Source organism: Protopterus annectens, chromosome 1.part0, assembly GCF_019279795.1.
Source record: "Protopterus annectens isolate FY-2018-M chromosome 1.part0, PAN1.0, whole genome shotgun sequence".
NCBI lineage: Eukaryota > Metazoa > Chordata > Ceratodontiformes > Protopteridae > Protopterus > Protopterus annectens.
In genome coordinates, this window is record NC_056725.1 from 1,596,795,730 (window position 1) to 1,596,817,598 (window position 21,869).

At 44.3% G+C, this 21,869-nt stretch overlaps 1 protein-coding gene across 1 annotated transcript in view; it reads right to left on the minus strand.

The window, feature by feature from the left end:
* GCAT (glycine C-acetyltransferase) overlaps window positions 1–21,869 on the minus strand; it is a 507,826-nt gene that overhangs the window by 87,979 nt on the left and 397,978 nt on the right. The window contains exon 6 of the mRNA XM_044068107.1: window positions 21,784–21,866. Within this exon, the coding sequence (XP_043924042.1) occupies window positions 21,784–21,866 (83 nt within the window). The remainder of the gene's footprint in view (window positions 1–21,783; window positions 21,867–21,869) is intronic.

Here is a 21,869-nt window from a genome sequence, read left to right on the forward strand (position 1 = left end):
CTTCATTTTGCTTTTGCCTCTTCTTAGAAGTACTCAGTTGTATTTGTTCTGCTACATTTATTGCTGCTTGGTAGTAGCCTGGTTGGATTGTAACTGTTATTCTAAGCCTTTTGGTTTAAGCACTTGGGCTTCAGACCAGTTGTTTTACATTAAGAAGGTTTGTGGTCTGCACTCTTGTGGGCGGAGAGGCTGGATTCTGCCCTTCTGAGCTGGGAATGTCTGGATAAAGGCTTATTGTGACTGCTTATTTGAACAGTTTCTTTCTGAAACTGGTGCGTCTTGTTTGCTGTAGCATAGACTAGATTCAGGCCTGGTGAATCTACCTTTGTTTGTATAACTTGAGCACTAATCCAGGCCATCTTTTTTGGAGAAGGTTCCCCTACAACCTAGTGGCAGGAGTGTGCAGTTAGAACTTGTCTGATTGAAGAACAGGGCTCAGGTTTGAGCTTTTTACTGGTTAATTGGGTAATTTGTTTAAATCAGTTTGCTCGTCTTCTATTGTTATATAAAATAATTTGCACTTTAGTCATCTTCTTTTACTATTATTGTGTTTCTTCCTACATTATTATTTTATTTTGCTTTTGTTGCCTGTTCTTAAAAGTACTTAATTGCATTTATTCTGCTGCATTTATTACTGCTTGTTAGTAGCCTGATTAAAGTGTAAAAAGAAGTTATGTACTCACCATAACGTTCCATCTGAGTAGTTATACTTTATTTTTCTGCAACCTGTGGGTATTCGGATCCACATTGGATCCAAGCCGGCAAATTATTTTCTAGCATCTGCTCCAAGCTCCTCCCCCTACCTATAATGCACCATAATCTCCTGCCTTCCCTCAGATTGAATTTGCTGCAACTATACACATTAGCAACTTAGCCCAAAGAACCCAACGTACTTATGGATATGATAAGGTCAGGGGGCCAGACGAAGGGAAGGTTGCAGAAAAATGAAGTATAACTACTCAGATGAAAGGTTATGGTGAGTACATAACTTCTTTATCTGAAGTAGTTAACTTAATTTTATCTGCAACCTATGGGACAGAGTCCCCAGCTACTTAAATCCTGGGAGGCTCTCATGGAAGGACATTCCTGAGCAATGCAGAGCCAAACGATGCTCTTCCTCTGGAAATCAGCTCTAATTTTTAATGAGCAATGAAGGTATGTGGATTTGCCCAAGTTGCTGTTGTGCAACTGTCATCCAAAGAAACCCTAGACCAAAAGGCAGCAGAAGTCGCCATGGACTTGGTAGAGTGAGCTTTAATTACACCAGGAGGAGATAAACCTTTTGCTTTGTATACATATGAAATGCAAGGAGTGATCCATCTAGCTAAGGAAACCCTGGAAATGGCCTTTCCCAAAAAAGGTTTGGAAAAGGAAACAAACAATTGGTTGGACTTGCGGAATGACTTTGTTCTATGAAGATAGAAACGAAGTTGTCTATGAACATCTAACAAGTCAAGTTTATTATTCACCCTTGTTTTGGAAATTGGGAAAGAAAATGGGTCGATTAATAGACTGGCTTATATTTGATTCAGATGCCACTTTGGGTAAGAATGAAGGATTTGTATGGAGAGATACCCTTATCCTTATGGAAGACCAAATAAGGAGGCACAGCAGACAAAGCCTGAAGCTCAGAAACCCTCCTGGCTGATGTAATGGCCACTAGAAAGGCTGTCTTCCAAGACAAAAAATTTAGATCCACTGAAGCTGCAGGTTCAAAGGGGGTGCCACCAATGCCTGGAGGATGAAGGTAAGGTCCCAAGGAGGCACCAAATCTTTGACAGGAGTACGCAAAAGAAAACTGCCTTTAAGAAAAGCCTTACACAGCCTAGAAGAAATTAGAAATGGCAGCCAACTGTACTTTCACAGTGGAAAAGCTAGCTTCTTGCTGAAAGATACTAGTCAAAAAAATCTAATACCACCAGAACAGGGGCTGTAAAGGGATCCAGGTTCCTGTGAGAGGCCCAAATTGAAAAACACTTCCATTTATTGCAATAAACTTTCCTAGTGGAAGCTTTAAGAGAGGCCACTAGTATAGATTTTACAGGGGATGAAAGACCGGGAGTCCTGGCAATCAATGGAACTGGAGCAACAAAGCTGTCAGTTTGAGGCTGTCCAGGTTGGGCAGGCAGGCACCCGAAGGATGAGAGATAAGATCTGGGCAGGGATCCAGAATACACGGAGAAGCTAGAAGATGAGACCAAAGGAAGGGAAACCAAACTTAGCAAGGCCAGAATGGGGCAATGAGGATCACTTTGCACCCCAGTCTGCAAGCTTTCTGAAGGAACTTCGGAATGAGTGGTAATGGAGGGTAAGCATACAGAAGCCGGGGAGACAAACATGGACTAGAGCGTCTCTGGGGGCATCCCCTGGGGAGGGAATCAGAGCGAAGAACTCGCTGCACTTCACGCTGGAAGAAGATGCGAAGAGATTGCAGCAAGGCTGTCCCCATGCAAGACACATCTCCTCCGCCACTGACTGTTTCAGAGACCACTCGTACGGCATCAGAATAGCCCGACTTAATCTGTCTGCTAAAATGTTGGAGTGTCCTGGGATGTGCGTTGCAATCAGAAACCAACTGGTGGAAATCTCCCACTCCCACACTCTCATGGCCTCGCGACACAGGGGATAGAATCTGGTTCCCCCTTGTTTGTTGACATACCAGACAACTGACATGTTGTCTGACTGAACTGCAATCATTTACAGAGGGAGGATAGTGTGAAAGGCTTTCAGTGCTAAAAGCACTGCCCTCATCTCTAGAACATTTATGTGAAACTTGGTCTTTGTCTGGGACCACATGCCTTGGACTGTCCTTCCCAAACAGTGTCCCCCTCACCCGAGTTGGGAGGCGTCCGTGGTCACTGTGGCTTGGACTGGGGGATGACACAAAGGGGCGTCCAGCTGTAACCTCCGGTGAACTTAGCCACCAAAGGAGGGACATCCTGCAGGTGTGACTGATTCTGATAGGAAAATCCATGGGCAGGTCTAGTCAAGACCATTGGACCACCAGAGTCCATTGAAGAACCCGCATATGAAGGCGTGCGCAAGGAGGAATAGATATAGAGGCAGCCATGGAGCCCTGAGCCTGGAGAACATTGCTCACCTTTGGAAATTTCAGGTTCATTATTTGAGCTATGTGACACCTGAGATGCAAGATCCTTTTTGGTGTTAAGAAAACGTTTAGCTGCAAAGTGTCTAGCCGTGCCCCGATGAAAACTAGAACTTGTACTGGTTGCAATTGGGATTTGTGAACACTGACTGTAATCCCCAATCGATCTGCCAAGAGAAGAAAGTAGTCTCGGGCCACACAGAAGACGCTTGGTGGATGCAGCGAAGAGCCAGTCGTCCAGGTACGGAAAGACCTGAATTCCCTGAAGCCTCAGGTGAGCTGCTGCGACTGCCATTACCTTGGTGAACACCCTGGGGGCTGTGGTGATACCGAAGGGTAGAGCTCTGAACTGGAAGTGACAGGCTCCCAGCCGGAAGCGAAGAAACCTCCTGGAGCTTCTGTGAACTTTGATATGGTAACAGGCATCCTGGAGGTCTAACGAGCACATCCAGTCGCACTCTCGGAGATAAGGTAAAATGGACTGTAACGTGACCATCCGGAACATTTGTTTGGCGACAGACAGGTTAAAGGTTGACAGGTCCAAGATGGGCCTGAGGTCCCCCATCTTTTTGGCACTAAAAAGAACCTGGAGTAAACACCTAATCCGGACTGGCTGAAGGGGACCGGTTCGATGGCTCATTTTTGAAGTAGCTTTAAAACCTATAAAGCTGCGACCTCCATGTGAGCGGGTGGAACATCTGGGAGGTGTCTTGTAGGCCCTGCTAAGGCAACAAATGGAAATGTGTAGCCTCTGGATATTATTTGTAGCACCCAACGATCTGCAGTTATGGACTCCCATGCCGCTGGGTGCAATGACAATCTCCCCCCGACTGCCTACAGAGTAGGCTAGTCGGGCAACCCCTCAGGGCTGTTGGGCAGGCCTGTCAGAAAAAAGTTCTCTAGACCCAAAATTCCTAGGACCCCCTCTACCTCTGGGTCGGTGTCGATCCTGTCCCCCTCTGCCTCTGGGGGAATAGTTGCCCTGAGACTCCCGGGAAAACTGAGATTTCCGGAAACACATCTTCTTTTGGCCTCTTTGATTCCTAGAAAAGGACCGCTGAGGGCTAGAGAAGCGGATCCCAATGGCAGACAAAGTCTTCCCATCTTTTTTGCTCTGGACAAGAATATCACGTACTGTCTTCCCGAAAAGGGAGGAACCGTCATAGGGGGCATTCATGAATGATGCCTTGAAAGGGTCCGCAAACTGACACCACCTGAGCCATGCGTGATGACTCATGGCTATGCCTGTCCCAGCCGCCCTAGCCACTCCATCCATAGTGTGGGAAAGGAGATGCATGGACGTGTTCGATACCGACTTCAGAGTCGACATTTTCGTGGAGAACAGTTGTTTGTCCTGCTGCGATAAGGACTCTGGGGGCGACTCAGTGAAGTCTGAGACAAGGTCTCTCTGAAGCTGGATAATATGTGCCAAATAGTTCAGTGCACGGATGAAAACAGTTGCTGACGAACAAACACACTTCCCAAACCTATCCAACAACCTGGACTCCTTGTTCGTAGGGTGGACTGAGGAACGCTCCTGTGCTAGTTCCTTCTTGGTGGCTGCTGCGACCACCATAGCATCAAAGGGGGCTCCTTTAGACCACGGTTGTCTGTTGGTGGGAGGAGACAGAATCTTGTCAGGGCCTTTGGGGATAGGCTCTACGGTGTCAGGCTCCTTCCATGCCCGCATGGTGATAAGGTCCACCAAGGGATCCCCTGGTGAGGACATCCAGGAAGTAGATGTGCCTGTGCCAAAGGCCTCCAGGAAAGTACAGTTTTGTACCTACCATAAATGTAGATGTTCGAAGATCCACATTGCTGCAGTCCTTACACTTGGGTAATCCATCTCCCCCTCGGTCCCCTATATCAAAAAGATAGGCTGCCGGTCAAGGCGGCTTAAGTCTGACATCAGAGATGTCAGAAGGCCCTAAAAGAAAGGTCAACACCAAAAGACAACAAAAAACAGCCAACCACCCTAGCACTAAACATATGTACAATATATACAATATCCACAGAATTCACAACCCAAAACCACACAACCACCTCAAATATAGAGGAACATCTACATTTATGGTAGGTACAAAACTGTACTATGTTCTTCATCTCACATTGCTGCAGTCCTTACACTTGGGTAGAATCCCAAAGCAGAGGTAAGGGAGGATGGCAAAGCTATAAAGCAGGAGGGGCTGTCAAAATGCCCTGCAAAATTGCAGTGGCAAAACCAGCCCTAGATTTAGAGTAAAGAGGAAGGTGGTAATGCTTAGAGAAAGTATGCACTGAACTCCAAGTAGCTGCCTCCAAAATATCTTGGCTGTAGAAGTGGCAGTAGCCCTAGTGGAATGAGGCCTAATCCCAGCTGGAATCTCCTTACCATGATGGGAATAACAGAAAGCAATACAAAACCCAATCCACTTAGAAATAGTTTGTTTTGACACAGGTTTGCCCTGAGAACCCAAAGCAAAAGAAACAAATAATTGCTGAGACTGCCTGAACCCTTTAGTTCTGCTCAAATAATATCGCAACTGTCTGTGTATATCCAAAGTGTGCAAAATCTTTTCCCCTTTATTTTGGGGGTTTGCATAAAAAGTAGGCAAATGAATAGTTCTAGAAACCACTTTAGGCATAAAGGAAGGGTTAGTACGCAAAGATACCCTATCCTTATGGAAAATTAAGAAAGGCTCAACTGCCATAAGGGCCTGTAATTCAGAAACCGCAGTCTTCCAGGATAAATATTTCAACTCAACAGTAGCTGCAGGTTCAAAAAGTTGTAGAGTAAGTTTCTCCAACACAAAATTGAGATCCCAAGCAGTCGGGGGTCTTAAATTCTGCCCCTGCCTCTAAGGAATTGCTTAAACAAAGGATGAGAAAACAAAGGTGGGAAACAATCATAAGCATGAACCTTAATGGAAGAGAAGGACAAACCTTTGTCCAGTAACTCAGCAAGATATTGAAGGGCCACACTTAAATTAGGTTTAGAAACATCAAATTCCTTTGCTGTACTCCAAAATAAAAATCTCTTCCATTTATCGTACTAGGCCTTCTGGCCTCCAAAATAACATTCAAAACTTGCTGTGGAAGCTGAGACCCTCCAGGGTTTAAAACAGAATATGCCAGGCTGTTAGGTGAAGAGAGTGGAGCTTGACATTGAGTAAATGACCGCTTCCTGAGACAGTAGGTGTGGAATCAAGGCAAAGGCCATGGAGGTTCCCGCACCAGACTTCTCAGTAATGGGTACCAGTGCTGTCGAGGCCAATCCGAGCTATTAGGATCATCTTTGGCTTGTCCTGTCTGACCTTTAGGAGTACCTTTGGGAGGAGAGGCAGAGGTGGAAAGGCATACACATGAAGCTTGCTCCAATTGAAAGAAAGAGCATCCACTTTCCAAGCTGTTGGATAAAACCTTTTGTGCAAAACTTTGGCAGCTGGTGGTTCAGTGGAGAACAGATCTATGTCTGGAGTTCCCCATAACACTGTCAATTTCTGAAACACATGAGGATCCAATTTCTGGGGATCCATAATTCTTCTGCTTAACACATCTGCTAAGGAGTTCTGTGCTCGCAGAAACCTTGCTTGAAGATGCAGCTGTAAACTGAGAGCAGTCTCCCACAAAATCATTGCTTGCCTGCATAGAGGATAAGAATGTGTCCCCTTGCTTGTTGATGTACCACATGACAGTTGTGTTGTCTGTTAGAACCAACACCTGTCCTGGAAGGAGTAAATCTTTGAAAGCTGTTAATGCAAATTGGACTGCCAACATCTCCTTCAAGTTGATATGTAGATGTTGAAGTCGTCTTGTACCCATTTTCCATTTAGATGAGCTCCCAAGCTTTGTCTGAGGCATCTGTCGAAGAATCTGACTCACAGAGAGTCCCTTGTTTAGGTGACATTCCTGAGCCCACCACAAAAATTCCTTTTGAATGCAAGGTATTATCTGAATGACAGTGTCCATATCTTGGCAGTGCTGTGTCCATACATTTTTGAGATACCATTGCAGCTTCCTCATATGCAGTCTGGCATTGGGAAGCACTAGAATACAAGATGCCATGAACCCCAAGGCTTGAAGGACTGTCCTTGCAGTCAGCCTGGACTGATGAGACAATTGACGGAAGTACAGAGAAAGATTCTTTTGTTTGTCCGGGGTCAAAAAGGCCATCTGGGATGCTGTATTCAGTCTCACACCCAGAAAGCACATGTCCTGAGAGGGTACTAGACTGGACTTTATTTCGCTCACAGAATACCCCAGGCATCTTAGCACTGCTACCACATACTGTAAATGATGAAGAAGTTCGTCCCTTCCTTGGGCCAGAATCAGGCAATCGTCCAAATAAGGATAGATCTGTATTCCTCTTAGCCTGAAGAAAGCTATCACTGGAGCCAGAACTTTTGTGAACACTCTGGGCGCAGTAGATAAGCCAAAGGGCAATGCAGAGAACTGATAATGAGAAGTCCCAGTCGATACTTCCTGCAGCTTAGCCTGATAGGAACATGAAGGTAAGCTTCCTTGAGATCCAGAGTCACCATCCAGTGGTCTTTGCCCAGCAGGGGTAAAAGCTGTTGTAAAGTCAACATTTTGAACTTGGGAATGTCCAAATAAGTGTTGAGGATAGATAAATCCAAAATTGGTCTCCACGTGTTCCCCTTTTTTGGTACGAGGAACAGGCGAGAATAAAATCCGAGGCCCACTTCTGGTAGAGGGATCGGTTGAATGGCTCCTAACTGAAGCAACAGAGAAATTTGTTTGTGAGCTTCTAGTCTTTGCTGAGGAGGAACGTCCGGCATGCCTTTGAAAGGAGGCAAGGTATGGAAATAAAACCTGTAACCTTGGTGTATGATATCTAATACCCATCTGTCTTGGGTAACCAGACTCCAATTTTCCTTGAAGAGTGCCAACCTTCCCCCCAAAGGTGCTGCCAGACAAGAAGGATCTGGCAGCTGAAAAGGTAGGTCATTGGGCCTGTTTACGAAAGGACTGACCCCTGCCCTCACCAGAAGATTGTGCAGGTGAACTCCCTGTTCTAGGCCTGAAGGAGCTCTGTGCTCTGCCTCTACCACGCCTAGATCTACCCCTAGACTGATCATAAGAAGGACCCCTTAGTAGGCCAATTCCTACTAAATTTCGGAGGCTGAACTTGCAAAAAATCTTTAACAGCCTGCATAGACTTAGCTTTGTCTTCCATTTTCTTCAAGACTGACTCCACAGGTGCTCCAAACAACACATCAGACTGCAAAGGAGCATCCAAAATCCTTGTCTTAACATGGTCAGATAAATTCTGATCCTCAGCCAGGCGTGAAGAACTGACCCAGTGGCAGCCACCCTAGACGAGGCCTGTACAGCATCAAAACCACATTGTAACGAATGCTTGCCCACCTGTTCAGAGACATGCACCAAATCCTGTAATTCTTTACACTCAATACCTTCCGCCAGAGCATCTACCTTAGATTTCAACTGAGAAAGAAGATAATTTTGATATTTCAACATGTGAAACTGGCAATTCAAAGCCCTCATAGCTAAAGTGGAGGAAGTATAGACTTTCTTTCCCCATCTATCCAAAACTCTGGCCTCTTTATCCGGAGGAACCGGATTTTTTACCACAGAGGCCTTAACACCCTTAGGTCCCTGAGTAACAGTTTCTGGGTCCGCCCTAGGACTCTTATAAAGATATTTATGAGCCTCAGGCACCCTGTAATACCTGTCAGGTTTAACAGGAGCAGGAGGCAAAGAATCAGGATTAAGAGAAGCCTCTGCAAACACATCTTCCACTACATCCAGAACAGGTGGTATAGCTAAAGGCCTATGCTGGGGCAAAAGCAAAAATTCCTAAGCCTTTTCCTGGAATCAGAGAAGTCCTGACCTTCCCACTTAAAATGCTCCCTCATGGAATGAAGAGTCTCTGAGAAAGAAAAATCCTCTGGAGGAGAAGCAGAAGGAGTAGAATCATCCACATCAGAATCAGAATAAGGAGAATACTCCTGCAAGTCTTCAGCCGAAGACTCTGACACATCTGAAGCCTGCTCAAAAGAACCCAACTCTGGTTCCACCCTAGGCCTCTTGTCAGGAGGGGGCAAAGAACCCCTAATCAAGGTAATTAAATCTTCTGCCATTTTAAGCATGTGCTTCTTAGGCACAGATCCTGAAGAACTAGGAGTGACCCCAACAGAAGCTAACCCTGGCCTGCCTCTGGGAGAAGCCTTGGAAACAGAAGGAGAGGGCCTAACCACCCTAGGAAGGGAGGGGAGTACAGTAACCTGAAAAGCCCCTTTAGCCTGACCTGCCTCCTGAGAAGCCACATCCTGCAATATCAAAGGCTCCCCCTGGGACTCCAGAGGAACCGGGCGTCCGCACGGATGACTCTTCAAGTCTGGGTTTAGCTGCTTTGTCTTTGCGCTCAAAGAAGCACGCCGGAGCATCCGACGGCATATTATAATTGCACCGCAAGACCAACCTGGCAGAATCTAACCTGGCTAATAGTGCGCTTATTGAACCTAGCACACAGGCCCCAAACAAGGAATACACAAAGTATGATAATTCTATGCGGTATCTGCTTCCCACAAGAAATACAGTTATTCACTTTTTCTGACATCCGGTAAACCACTGAGGCAAGAAAAACTAAAATATTCCCTCGAATTCAAAAATTTCAGAAGCCGAACGGCACTACCATGCGGCAAAAAGACTGAGGATATTGATGTCAGACTTAGCTTTTTGACCGACGTCAGCCTAATACTTTGATATTCGGGCCAACCGAGGACAGCGGATTACCCAAGTGTAAGGACTGCAGCAATGTGAGATGAAGAACATCACGGACTCATCAATAGAAGGTTTTGGGGCTGATCAACCTCCCCTCTGGTGGAAAATCTCCATGATGTCTCTGAAGGAGACATCTTCGGGAGTTGACCTGGGGGAACCTTCTCCCTCCTCTAAGTCTGTGTCTGTAGTGAGGGGACTCAGGGGAGTCCAAGTGCTTCCTTTTGCACTTGTGCTTACGGTTTCCCTCTTCAGTGGGACACTCCGAAGAGGACTCGTGAGACGCAGGGGGTTCCTCAGAGGGAATAACCTGGGGGTCCTCTGGCATGGGCTGTCCTTGAGACAGGATGAAGGGAGTTGACCCCAAATGCAGCAGAGTCTCAGTGAAATCTGAGGAGATGGGCTGCGGTCTCAATCCTTGGGAGAGAACCCTCTCTACCACTTTGAACGCCGATGGACAGCGTACCTCCTTAGCACCCAGCAAGAAAGAAGCCCCCCCGGGTCCAAAGCGGGGATCAGAGCCAAAGCAAGGGTAGCCTGAGGTCCAAGGGAATGGTTCGGATCCAAACAAGCCGAAGAAGAATCCATTCCCTTGGGTCCGATTCCCTGTCCACGGCTTCGAGAGTCACTCGGGTCCGAGCTAGCTGGATCCGAGGAAATCAAGGTAACAGCCGGAGTCGAGGTTGGAAGAACAGTCGGTGCCGAGCTACCAGCTCCAAAGAGTCTCGGATCCAAAAACCCCGAAGCAGTCGCCCGGATCAGGGAAGGAGAGATGGGGCAGAAAAAGGGCATGGAGGTCCCCCCTCCGGAGGGAGAGGGGCCTGGCAAGACTCCCATCTGTATTTCGGCCTGAAGAAATCTCCACATCATCCTGTCCAGGTCTAAGTCCGATAGGCTCAGAGTCGATCGCGAAGAAGCAACCGACTTGGATCTGGCTAGTCTGCGCAGTAAGGGTGAGGAAGGCCTCAGATCTGAAGATTCCAGCGGCTCCGGTGAGAAACGAGTGAACGGAGTAGAGGAGAAACTGGCCTCGAAGTCTTATAAAGGGGGCTGAGGAAAAGCTCCCTGTCTGGGGATCTCTTGCGAGACCTATCCCTCCTCCTTTCTTTATCCTCCCTGCACCTTTCTCTGTCCTTGTCTCGGTCTTTTTCTTTTTGCTTGTCTGCCCAAGCACCAGAAGAAGTGGGAGTTTGAGTCCCTGTCTGGGTGGGAAATTTGGTGGGAGTACTGGAGACCAAGGCCGAAGCATAGAAGCTGGGAGAAGACCCTTGGCGACCAATTTGGTCTTTTGATCCCTGAGGGCTCTTGGGTTAAAACCCACACAGATAGCATACTGGGTGGATAAATGGGGTACTCCCAAACAAATTACACACAGTGTGTGACCATCAGCAGGTGAGAGCTTGTGGCCACACACTGTACATTTTTTGAAGACTGATTTACGCTGATCAGCCATCGTCCAAAACTGAACGCCACTCCCTCCAGAAAGAATTCAACACACACACACGCTGAGGGAAAGTGGGCCTAACAGCAACTGACAAGACAAAAAAAAAACTTTTTTTGTGAACGGATGAACAAAGCATTACACTAATGAGGGAGGTAGGATACACTAACGATCACAGACACACTAAATAGGAAGAACAATCCCAATTTACTTATCCCTGAGCTCAGAGCAAAGAGACCACGATGCTCACTGTGGCATGGCAAAAGAGATCTGAGGGAAGGCAGGAGATGGTGGTGCATTATGAGTAGGGGAGGAGCTCGAAGTTTGGAGCAGATGCTAGAAAATAATTTGCCGGCTCAGATCCGATATGGATCCAAATACCCACAGGTTGCAGATAAAATGAAGTTAACTACTTCAAATCTGTTATTCTAAGCCTTTGGTTTAAGCACGTGAGCTTCAGACCAGTTATTTTACATTAAGAAGGTCTGTGGTCTGCACTGTTGTGGAAGGACAGGTAGCTTACATCCTTCTAGTCGGAAGTTGCTGATTGAAGGCTTAGTGTCTGTTATTCTAAAAGTGTATTAGTTCTGGTTTAAGCACTTGGGCTTTGGGCCAGTTATTTTACATTAAGAAGGTGTGGTCTGCACTCTTGTGGGAGGAGAGGGTAGATGTTGCCCTTCTGAGCTGGGAGTTTCTGGTTAAAGGCTTATTGTGACTGCTTACTCGAACAGTTTCTTTCTGAAATTGGTACGCCTTGTTTGCTGTAGCATAGACTAGATTCAGACCTGATGAATCTAGCTTTGTTTGTATAATTTGAGCACTAATCCAGGCCATCTTTTCTGGAGAAGTTTCCCCTGTACCCTGTGCAGTTAGAACTTGTCTGATCAAAGACTGCTGGAACGGGGCTCAGTTTTTAGCTTTTATTGGTTAATTTGTTTAAATCAGTTTGCTCATTTGTTGCTGTTATATTAAAAAAAAAAAAAAAACGTTTTATGCATCGCCGCTTAGCTAGGGTTAAACTATTACCGGTGCCATAAAGTCTGCTCTTCAAAATTTCCCTTAGAACTAGTCAATTTTTTAGTCTTAGCACTCAAATCTGTTCCTTTGAGCTCAACACTTGATCAGAACTCTTTGTAAGCACTAAATAAGCTACAAATTACTACAGCGCTCAACCTTCCTCACTTGTCTAGAGGAACACAGTTTTTAATACGCACCCATCCAGGCATGTCTAAGGATCATTCCCAGTGTTTTCTCCTGTCTACCTGATGAATCTGGGCATCTTGGGGCAATGTAGCAAATGACTCATGTACACAGACAACCCTCTCCTCCTACCACCCAACACTACAACCTGTGACAGATGCACTTATATAGCCAAACTGGAAGCAAAGCTCTCTTCACCCAAGACTGGACTAGACAGTAAAAAGAGAAGGTAATCATTTGCACCACACCACACTCATCACATAGTCCCTCAAAACCTACACCAACAAAACACACACATATAGAAACACAACACACACACCTACATTTGCAGAGGCTCTCAATAAAAATATGCCCAAGCAACAGAGCCCTTCAAAGCAGAAATGCAAGCAACCTCCATCCCCCCAACACAACCCAAATGACACATAGCCCACAAACTCAGTGTGCCAGTCAACCACAGTCCATAAGACATAACAATATACCCGACACTCTAGTCATAGGTGACTCTATAGTCAGGCACACTGATGTTCCACACACCAGGCTAAACAAGGAGAACGTTACTGTCAGCTGCCTGTCAGGTGCCAGGATCCGCCACATAATGCACACATTCAGGTCGCTCCAAACAAGTACAAATATGACTCTGTCATTGTCCATGTTGGTGTGAATGACCTGAGACGTACCTCCCTGGACTACATGAAAAGAGACATGGAGGAGCTCTCCGATCTTGTAGCCCAGGCAGGTTTGACCCTAGCCCTGAGTAGCATCCTGCCATCACCCAAAATGATACCACAGTACAAGGACAAAATGACTGACTTCAACAACTGGCTAAGCTTCTGGTATCATTCCAAGGGGATCCAGTATCTGTCTGCCTGAGATAACATGATCGACAGACCACGATGTTTTTCCAGAGATGGCCTGCACTTGTCGCCCTTGGGATTCTGGATACTGGCTAAGGCTCTTGTCACCCCTATAGTGCCTTTTTTAAGCAAGGTTCAAATGACAAATTCACCACTGTAACAGGTTCAAGCAAGCAAAATCTGAGGGTAATGCTACTCAATGCTAGAAGTCTAAACCTCACAATGCACTCACTTGAGACACTCCTTAAAATGGAGAACATCGACATCTGTGCAGTGACACAGACCTGGTTCAAGGCTCCAGAGAGCACCCTTGCATTACCACGCTATAATTTATACCACACCTTTCGGCCACCTAACCTGGACCGAAACACTAAAGGCGGAGGCGTGTCCATATTCATTAAGGATATCCACACCTCTAGGCTAGTTGCTCAGCATAATGCATCCGAGATTATCCAAGTGAAACTAACTCTGGGAAAGACCGCAATCCAAATTGTAGCTTGCTACAGATCCCCCACCATGCCCCAGGATTTCCACTCCTCTTTTCTTCATAGGTTCATACTAGGCTATCTGCCCTAGGGCATTTATAAGTCTAGTCAGAGTGTGTTTGGCTTTCGCCACCCATTTTAAAATGAATTTTGCTATGCCCTTTTTCGAGGTTAGTATACTGTGCATCTGTCTAACAGTGACACAGAAGTGATACCCGGAGTAAATCTATGATCTCCCATCCACTCATCAAGATTCCTCTTGAAGAGAGTCAATGAGGGACTCTGCCTAACCTGGACTGAGATTTTATTCCAGAGTGAAGGGAGCTTCTGGGTTATGAATCTGTCCCTCCAGCATGTTCTATTTATTTCAGTGTTGAGGTTCAAGTCTCTCGAGCGTGTAGCTCGATGGGATTTGGATTTTCTGAGGTGCAGCTTGTCCATTAATTCCGGGTTGTACATGGCTTTTTACGTCAGGCACAGATCGCCTCTGAGCAGGCGGTATGCCACTGAGTAGAGCTGATAAACTGGAAAATATTAGGGTACAGCCCAACACCCTAATAATGGGCGATTTCAACTACCCCGCCATTAACTGGGAAAACTACTGATGTAACGTTTTCTGGAATTCATAAATTCCAACGCCTTGGATCAACTTATCCACACCCCCACCAGGGCAGCAATATCCTGGACCTGGTCATTACCAACATGGGTGACCAGTGTTCCACACCAGAGGTCAATTCCTCGTTGGTCAGATCCGACCTCAAACTAATCACCCTAGACATCCACTTCCTGCCCCCACCCCCCATTAGGAAAACCACTGTAAAAAATGTCTCCAAAGCCAGCTTCACGCTTCTTAAGACAGAAGTGGCAAACTTCACGACAACCATGCAGATGGGACAATATAGGTATGACTGCTGAATCCTACACAAATGCACTTTATAAGCACTTACACAAGTGCATGGATCGTGCTATCCCTAACAGAACCAAGATGTTATCTTCCAAAAAAATTAAGCCAATCTGGTGGTCCCCTGCCATAAACAAACTTTACAACAGAAGAAAGAAACTGTTGCAAAAAAGAGTAAAATCCCATGATTTGAGGAACTCCCTGGTCAGCCTCAGTAAGAAACTGAGATCCCTCATAAAATCCTCCAAAGCTAGTTACGAAAACAAAATTGCCACTGATTATAAAGACAACCACAAAGCATTCTATAGCTATGTCAAGAATCTCAATGGCAACACTCAGATCTGCTCTGAGTTACAGTACAACAGCACTAAATATACAGAACCAACTGACATTGCCAACATCCTGGCAGATAACTTTACCCCCCTCTTACCCCCTAAAGGGCCATCTCTATACCAGAAGAATGCAAAGTTCCTGTAAACACAGCTGCATGGGTAAAAACCACACTCTTCAAAGCCAAGAACACAGCATCCATGGGACCTGACAACATTCCAGGTTGCGTTCTACATGAACTACAGAACGAACTGGCACCCCACCTAAGTACCATGTTCAATCACAGCCACACCTCATGCTTTGTGCCCACTGAATGGCGCACAGCGACAGTTATCCCACTCCACAATGGGGGAGCCACCATGGACCCTGGGAACTACTGCCCCATTAGCCTGACAAGCCTAGTCTGCAAGGCCATGAAACATATCATCATGGAACTTATAAACAAAGACACTGGTAATCTCCAAATTCTGGACCCCACCCAGTTCGGGTTTGTAAAAGGTAGGTCATGTCTCCTAAACCTGATAGACTTCTTTCAAGCAGTCACCAAAGCCGTAAGGTGGTTCACACAGCCTATCTAGATCTCGCCAAGGCTTTTGACACCACCCCCCACTCTGAAATTATAAATAAACTCACTAAACTAGGTATAAATCCCTATGTCACAAGATGGGTTGCCAACTGGCTCATTGACGGAATTCACACTGTGAAAGTAGCAGACTCCAAATCCAACTTCAGACCAGTGACAAGTGGAGTACCACAGGGTTCAGTCCTGGGTCCTCTCCTGTTTGGTATCTACTTCTCTGAAGTACAGGCTAACACAGAAGGTCTTTGGCTAATGAAGTTCGCAGATTACTGCAAACTAGGAGCCATAATCAAAACTCCCAACAATGTGGACATCCTACAAAAGGGCCTCACTGAGACAGATGCCTGGTGTCAAAGCCATGGTCTCAAGCTCAATGCCAAAAAGTGCATTGTCATCCCCCTTGGTAAAAACTCTACCCATGAACGACCACATAGGCGGTAGTCTACTTAACACCGAAAGTGTGATAAGAGACCTTGGGACACAGGTGGACAGCAGTCGCTCCTTTGATAATCACATCGCCACAGTAGTCAGGAAATCATTCTACGTGGCACACCTCATCACAAAAGGTTTCTCATCCAGGAAAAAGGAGGTCATTGTTCCCCTCTACTCATCACTCATTAGACCCATTATAGAGTACAACGCCCCTTCTGGTATGTACCTGACAAGACATCGACAACAACTGCAAAGGCCACAGAAATACCTCACAAAAAGGATTACCGGCCTCAAACAGATGCCCTATGCAGACCGTCTCATAAATCAGCAGTTTTACTCCGTCTCATATCGCCTACGCAGAGGCAATCTCTGCCTAATATACAATGCTATGTCAAACCTGTCCTGAGTGGTGAAAACTGGCATTAGCCTTAAAGTTATGAGCTGCATCTCCCACATCTCCTTCAAGGTGTACAGCAAAATCAAAGACAGACAACATGAATAATGAACTGAGAATGACTGGAACTGGGATCCCACAGCCAGAGACGGGAGCATCTGTTGCAATTATCTGTGATGGAAATGGGACATGGATCTCTTTCTATTTTTCTCCCCTGTATCAAGGGATAATTACCAGCTGCAGAAAAATATGGAAGTAATTTTTGCAATGTGAGGCATGACTGAGAACTCTACAAATGTTCTTTGTGCAGTAGTCAGTAAGGCGAATGTTAATGAGGACCACCACCTCTAAACCTGAGAAATCTCTTATGGGATGGATGAACAGCAAAGTAGGCATACGTATCTTTCATGTTCGCAAATCAAGCAAGAATCTTTTGGAATCAGTGGCACATAATGAAGTGAAATAATTTTGAATTTCTGCACCCTTGCTCATTTGCTAAGGACTGTGAAATGTACAAATGTTCCAAAGCATCAATGCCTTGAGCATTACATAGATTACTGAGTGGAAACCAGTTCCTTTTCAGAAAACAGGAAACTATCTATTTTCTTGTTTCTGTACCACTTTCTAAATCTGGATTCAAGCCAAGAAAAGACCATTCTAATGTGTATCTGGCATATCATCTATGTCTCATATCGTCTATTAAGAGGCGATCTCTGCTTGACTTACAAAGCCATGTCTGACCCAGCCCTGTTAGAAATGTTACACCTAAAGAAATCCTAATTCCTCCACACCACACGCTCCAGGGACCTCAACCTCATTACCACAATCAACAGAACATGCTGGAGGGACAGGTTCATAACCCAGAAACTGCCGATGCTCTGGAATAGACTTCCCATACATGTCAAGCAGAGCACCTCACTGGCCCTTTTCAAGAGAAATCTTGATGAGTGGATGGGTAATAGAAAGTAAACCCTGGGGATCACTCCAATTGCTCTACTTGATAGAGGCACCGGGAACTACCGGCTGCATGATGCCAGGGCACTTCCTTGGGCTAGGCTTGTAAAGGCTCCCGGGCCGTTGGCTTAGTACACACCTATGAACCTTGCACAACAGGTATGCTAACAGATTCTGTGGCATAACCTGAAGAAATCATTTCTACAACACATTTGTCTGTTACAAATTCTTTAAAAAAAAAAAGGAACATGCTACATTTTTTTGGTGAAAATGGTGTCATGATTGGAGGTTAAAAACAGAGGCAGGGTGCAACCGGAAGATCCCGATCAGTTTTCAATGCAGTACTAACATGAATAATGCATTTGTGGTTAAACTTTAGAATTGGAGATCTATAGTGCTCCGTGTGTGGCATAAACTGTAGCAGCTTTCTATGGTTTAAATGGAAAGGAGACATTTTTGTTTGCGCTCCTCAAGTCTGCTTTTTTAAGCTGGGGGTGCCATATTCAGTAATGGGACCATGCATAAGAATAGCTAGCTACATCCCTGATTAATAAAGTTGAAAGAGTAGAGGTGAACTTGGAAGATGCCTATGACCATGAGGTTTTCTGTTTTCTTTTTTTTTTTTTTCTCAGAAAATACTGTGTTCTTTTCCATTTGCACAAAGGAGGGTCAGCTGGCAGTTGTAACTTTCTTGAAGAAAAACAGAAGTAGTTACGCCATGAGCTTGTGTGCTTTGTCCATAAAAGAGACGCAGGTTTCAAGACATCTTCACTGTGACTCCAGGCAAGCACATTTCCATGATGGGTAGTGCTTGGACAACTGTGCTCATGACAGGACAGAAGAAGGTGGGAATACTCAACTACAATGCATAAATAATGAAACACTTTTCAAAGTAAGAGCTCCATACTTTATATATCAAGGATCAGTAACTCTATTCACAGCTTTATAACCTTGTTAAGGGCACACTTTAAAATCTCTCTGTATGTGTAAATTTATGAGTGCTAGATCTACTACAATCATTTAACTCCTGAACTTACTTTTCATAAAATTTTACTTTCATTTTTAACTTTTATGCACTGCTCAGTACAGATTGCAAATCTTAATACTGTTCCATTGCTTTTCATATAAAATCATCTGAATGTTAAGTCTACAATTTTCCTGCACATTTTTGCAGGCCATGGCTGAAAAAAATGAGCAAGGACATACCACTTAAGTCTACTACAAAACTGCTACATATATTAAATAGAGAGTAACACGGCAGAAATAACTTACCACAGCAATATGCTTTCCTAAGTTATATGTGTGATGCCACTAAAATGCTTATAGGATTGTTATGTGAATTTAAGTATAGTAATAAGACAGAAGAAAAAATATATGGACAGCTGAATAAGAAATCAGTTGCTACCTGCAGAATGCTCCAAATTCAGATCTGCCAGATAGCTGACAATTTTTGCTTTGACATCCTTAGTTTATGTGATGCATGCCAGGAAGACACAAACTCTTCATACCAAGGTAGTAGAAGCTATACTGGTTCCTTGACCATATTATACTGAAATTGTAAATGACAACTTATAATTACAGGTTGTCATATGTGAGGTCAAACTTCCAAGATGATGCAAGCAACCCCCTCTGTTTCTTTAAGAACCTATGACTTCCAAGACACCAAAATAAATTTGGATTTTGGGAGTCATCATTTCAGTAGTCATCTGCAAAATTACTTCTACAGATTTTATCCAACTTAGTAATCAGCTTGAGATTTAGAGAATACCTTGACCATACAAGAGAGAAATTTACATGTAAGGGAAATTCATTCCACATTTATTATTTGTTAAGTGGATGGCACAGGCTTTTTTTCATCCATGACAATGGTTACAACCAAAAAGCTAAATACAAATATATAGCCAGTTCCAGAGGTATACTGGGATAAAGCCTGACTATGGCCTTAGATGACTTAAGTCTGATTAGCAGCTTTGGTGATCAACAGAGACAGTAGGGGAGGGAACATGTATCTTACCTGCTGGGGGAGGAGCAGCTGTGGAATGTAGTGGATCCCTCAAAGGAGGGGTCATGAGGCAAAAGATGGGTCCTGAGGACAGATGTCAGATTCCCCAAGACACAGATGGGCAGTACTCTTCATTGTGGGTGTGCATGAGTGTGTACTCATATCAGGAAGGCACTGTAATCCCCTTGGTGGCACTGTTCTCTTTGTCTACTTGCCGGCTGGTGAGGTTAGGGCCATCATAAATGTCCATATAGTCAGTATGCCTGATGTGGACAGAGCAATTTTCATGGCTGACTAAATGATGGCTCTCTTCTGGATGTCTCTCTCGCCTCCATGGCTTTGGAAGACTCCCACCGCAGAGAAACAAACAGGTTCAAGTCCAACTGAAGGAAAGTAATTTGTCTGCAGGTGGAGCACAAAAAATACAAATATATCCCCAAGTTACAGTAATCAAACAACCAGCATATTTTGGGAGAGGTGTAAGGAAACTATACAGGCAAAAAGAGAAAAGGAAATAAAGCCTGACGCTGTTAAGCAGAGATCCTGCCACTAACACACTGTGTTCATATGATTTAATGTTTGACTGTGGTCCGGAAGGAACAGGTTCCCAGTGCTCTAGAATAAATCCTGTCTTCCTAAAAATATATATTTTAACTGAGTGTTTGGAATGAGTTATGCTCTCATAAAATGCAGACTTTTTAATTAACTGGTTTTAGTTAAATGTTCCTACATATTTAATTTAGTCTATCCTAGTTTTTAAAATGATACTCCCTGATATGCTCACACTTCTGGACATAGAAGACTGATGCAAGATTTAGTTTTAGCTTACTTTTAAACTCTCTTTTTACTTACCTGTCCATCTGAAAGTATTTACCTAGTGTGCAAGACTTGTACAACAATTAACTTATTTAATTTACAGGAACTGTTAATATGGGCACTTTCCCAAATAATACAACTAGTCCCTGATATTCTGGGAAGGGAGAAACTGTGACATCAGGAATGGGATTTAATGGGATGATTTGGTTTCCCTACAAAGCAGTTGCATGCAACCCAGACATGCATGCTAGGAGCACACTACTCAAAAGGTCAGTAATTACTGAACCCAGCCAAAATCAATGTTACCTTTCTAACAGTTTACATTTACTGCTATAGCCTTATATGAATGGATGATGTTGTACATAAAAGACATGGAACATTCCTGAATTGTGATCTTTTGACATTACTGATACAGCAGTGACAAAGTCAACAAGCAAGCATTTCCAAGACTGAATGTACTTGTGTCATGGGTTCAGTAAATCAGATAAAGCAGGATGTCTCAATTCTTAACGGGGTTAACAAATGCAACTGATGAAAATTTGGAGATAGTAGCAGATGGAGTTACAGCTTTCATCATGGCAGCCTACTGCTCCCTAGAGGTAACTTTAAAAATAGCATTTAAAGAAAGTATTCAAAACACCCATTTAAGTCAGACATATTGATGGGACTGTTGTCCAGGATCCAGTTACTTTACTCAGGCATACATATTAGAAAAGATTCTTAACAGGCAGTATAATGAGACCTGGCAAATAATTCAAGGACCAAAAGGTACTTGACAATTAATTTCCAAAATGCAGCCCAGGCACAGCATTTAGGTTCAGATCAGTTACTACACGTCAACTAAAAACAAAATGTTACATCAACAGCTGTGAAGAGAAAAACACTCCACTAAGAAAGAAGGGGAAAAATTTAATTCTGGAAAAAAAAATCTTGTACCTACACATCTATGCTTTCTGGATATCTGTGGTGTATGCAAAAAAAAAAAAAAAGTTCATGAACTGAAATTAATAGTGGATTCCTTTTTGTTTTGATTGGATTTTAACTGCATCTTTTGAACTCAATAACTACAGAGCTGAAGCATTTTTGTGCCTAATAGATGAGATCAGCTTGGTCAAGGCCTGCAACACAAAGTGACCTAGAGTAAACTGTGTCATGAGAAACAAGAGTCACATTGTTAGAACTAATGGCTGGTTAAGACACTACAATAGGACAATTGTTGGTATGTAGTCAACAATGGCAAGACAGGTTAATTAGAACCTGTTCTTGGATTTAGAAAATTAACAGATTTGCCACAGTAGTTACCTTGAAAAGGGGGTGATGCTTTCATTCAATTTCTGACTATACAGGCCTGCTGACTAATTTGCCAAAAAAGGTACAGTAATTTCATGGTGTTTGATATTTCCTTAAAATAAAGATTTTACAGCATCTGCTATGTGTTAGTGACTTGTACTTCACAGCATGACAAATAACACAGGTTTACACATGCACTAGGTGCTCCCTCCTGACAAATATCAAAACATAACAGATTAATGCATCACCGTTCTTACCTGCTGCACCACCAAGGGCCTTCCCCAGTGTGGAGTTTATTATGTGCACTCGATCCATCACACCCAGGAGCTCATCTGTACCGCTG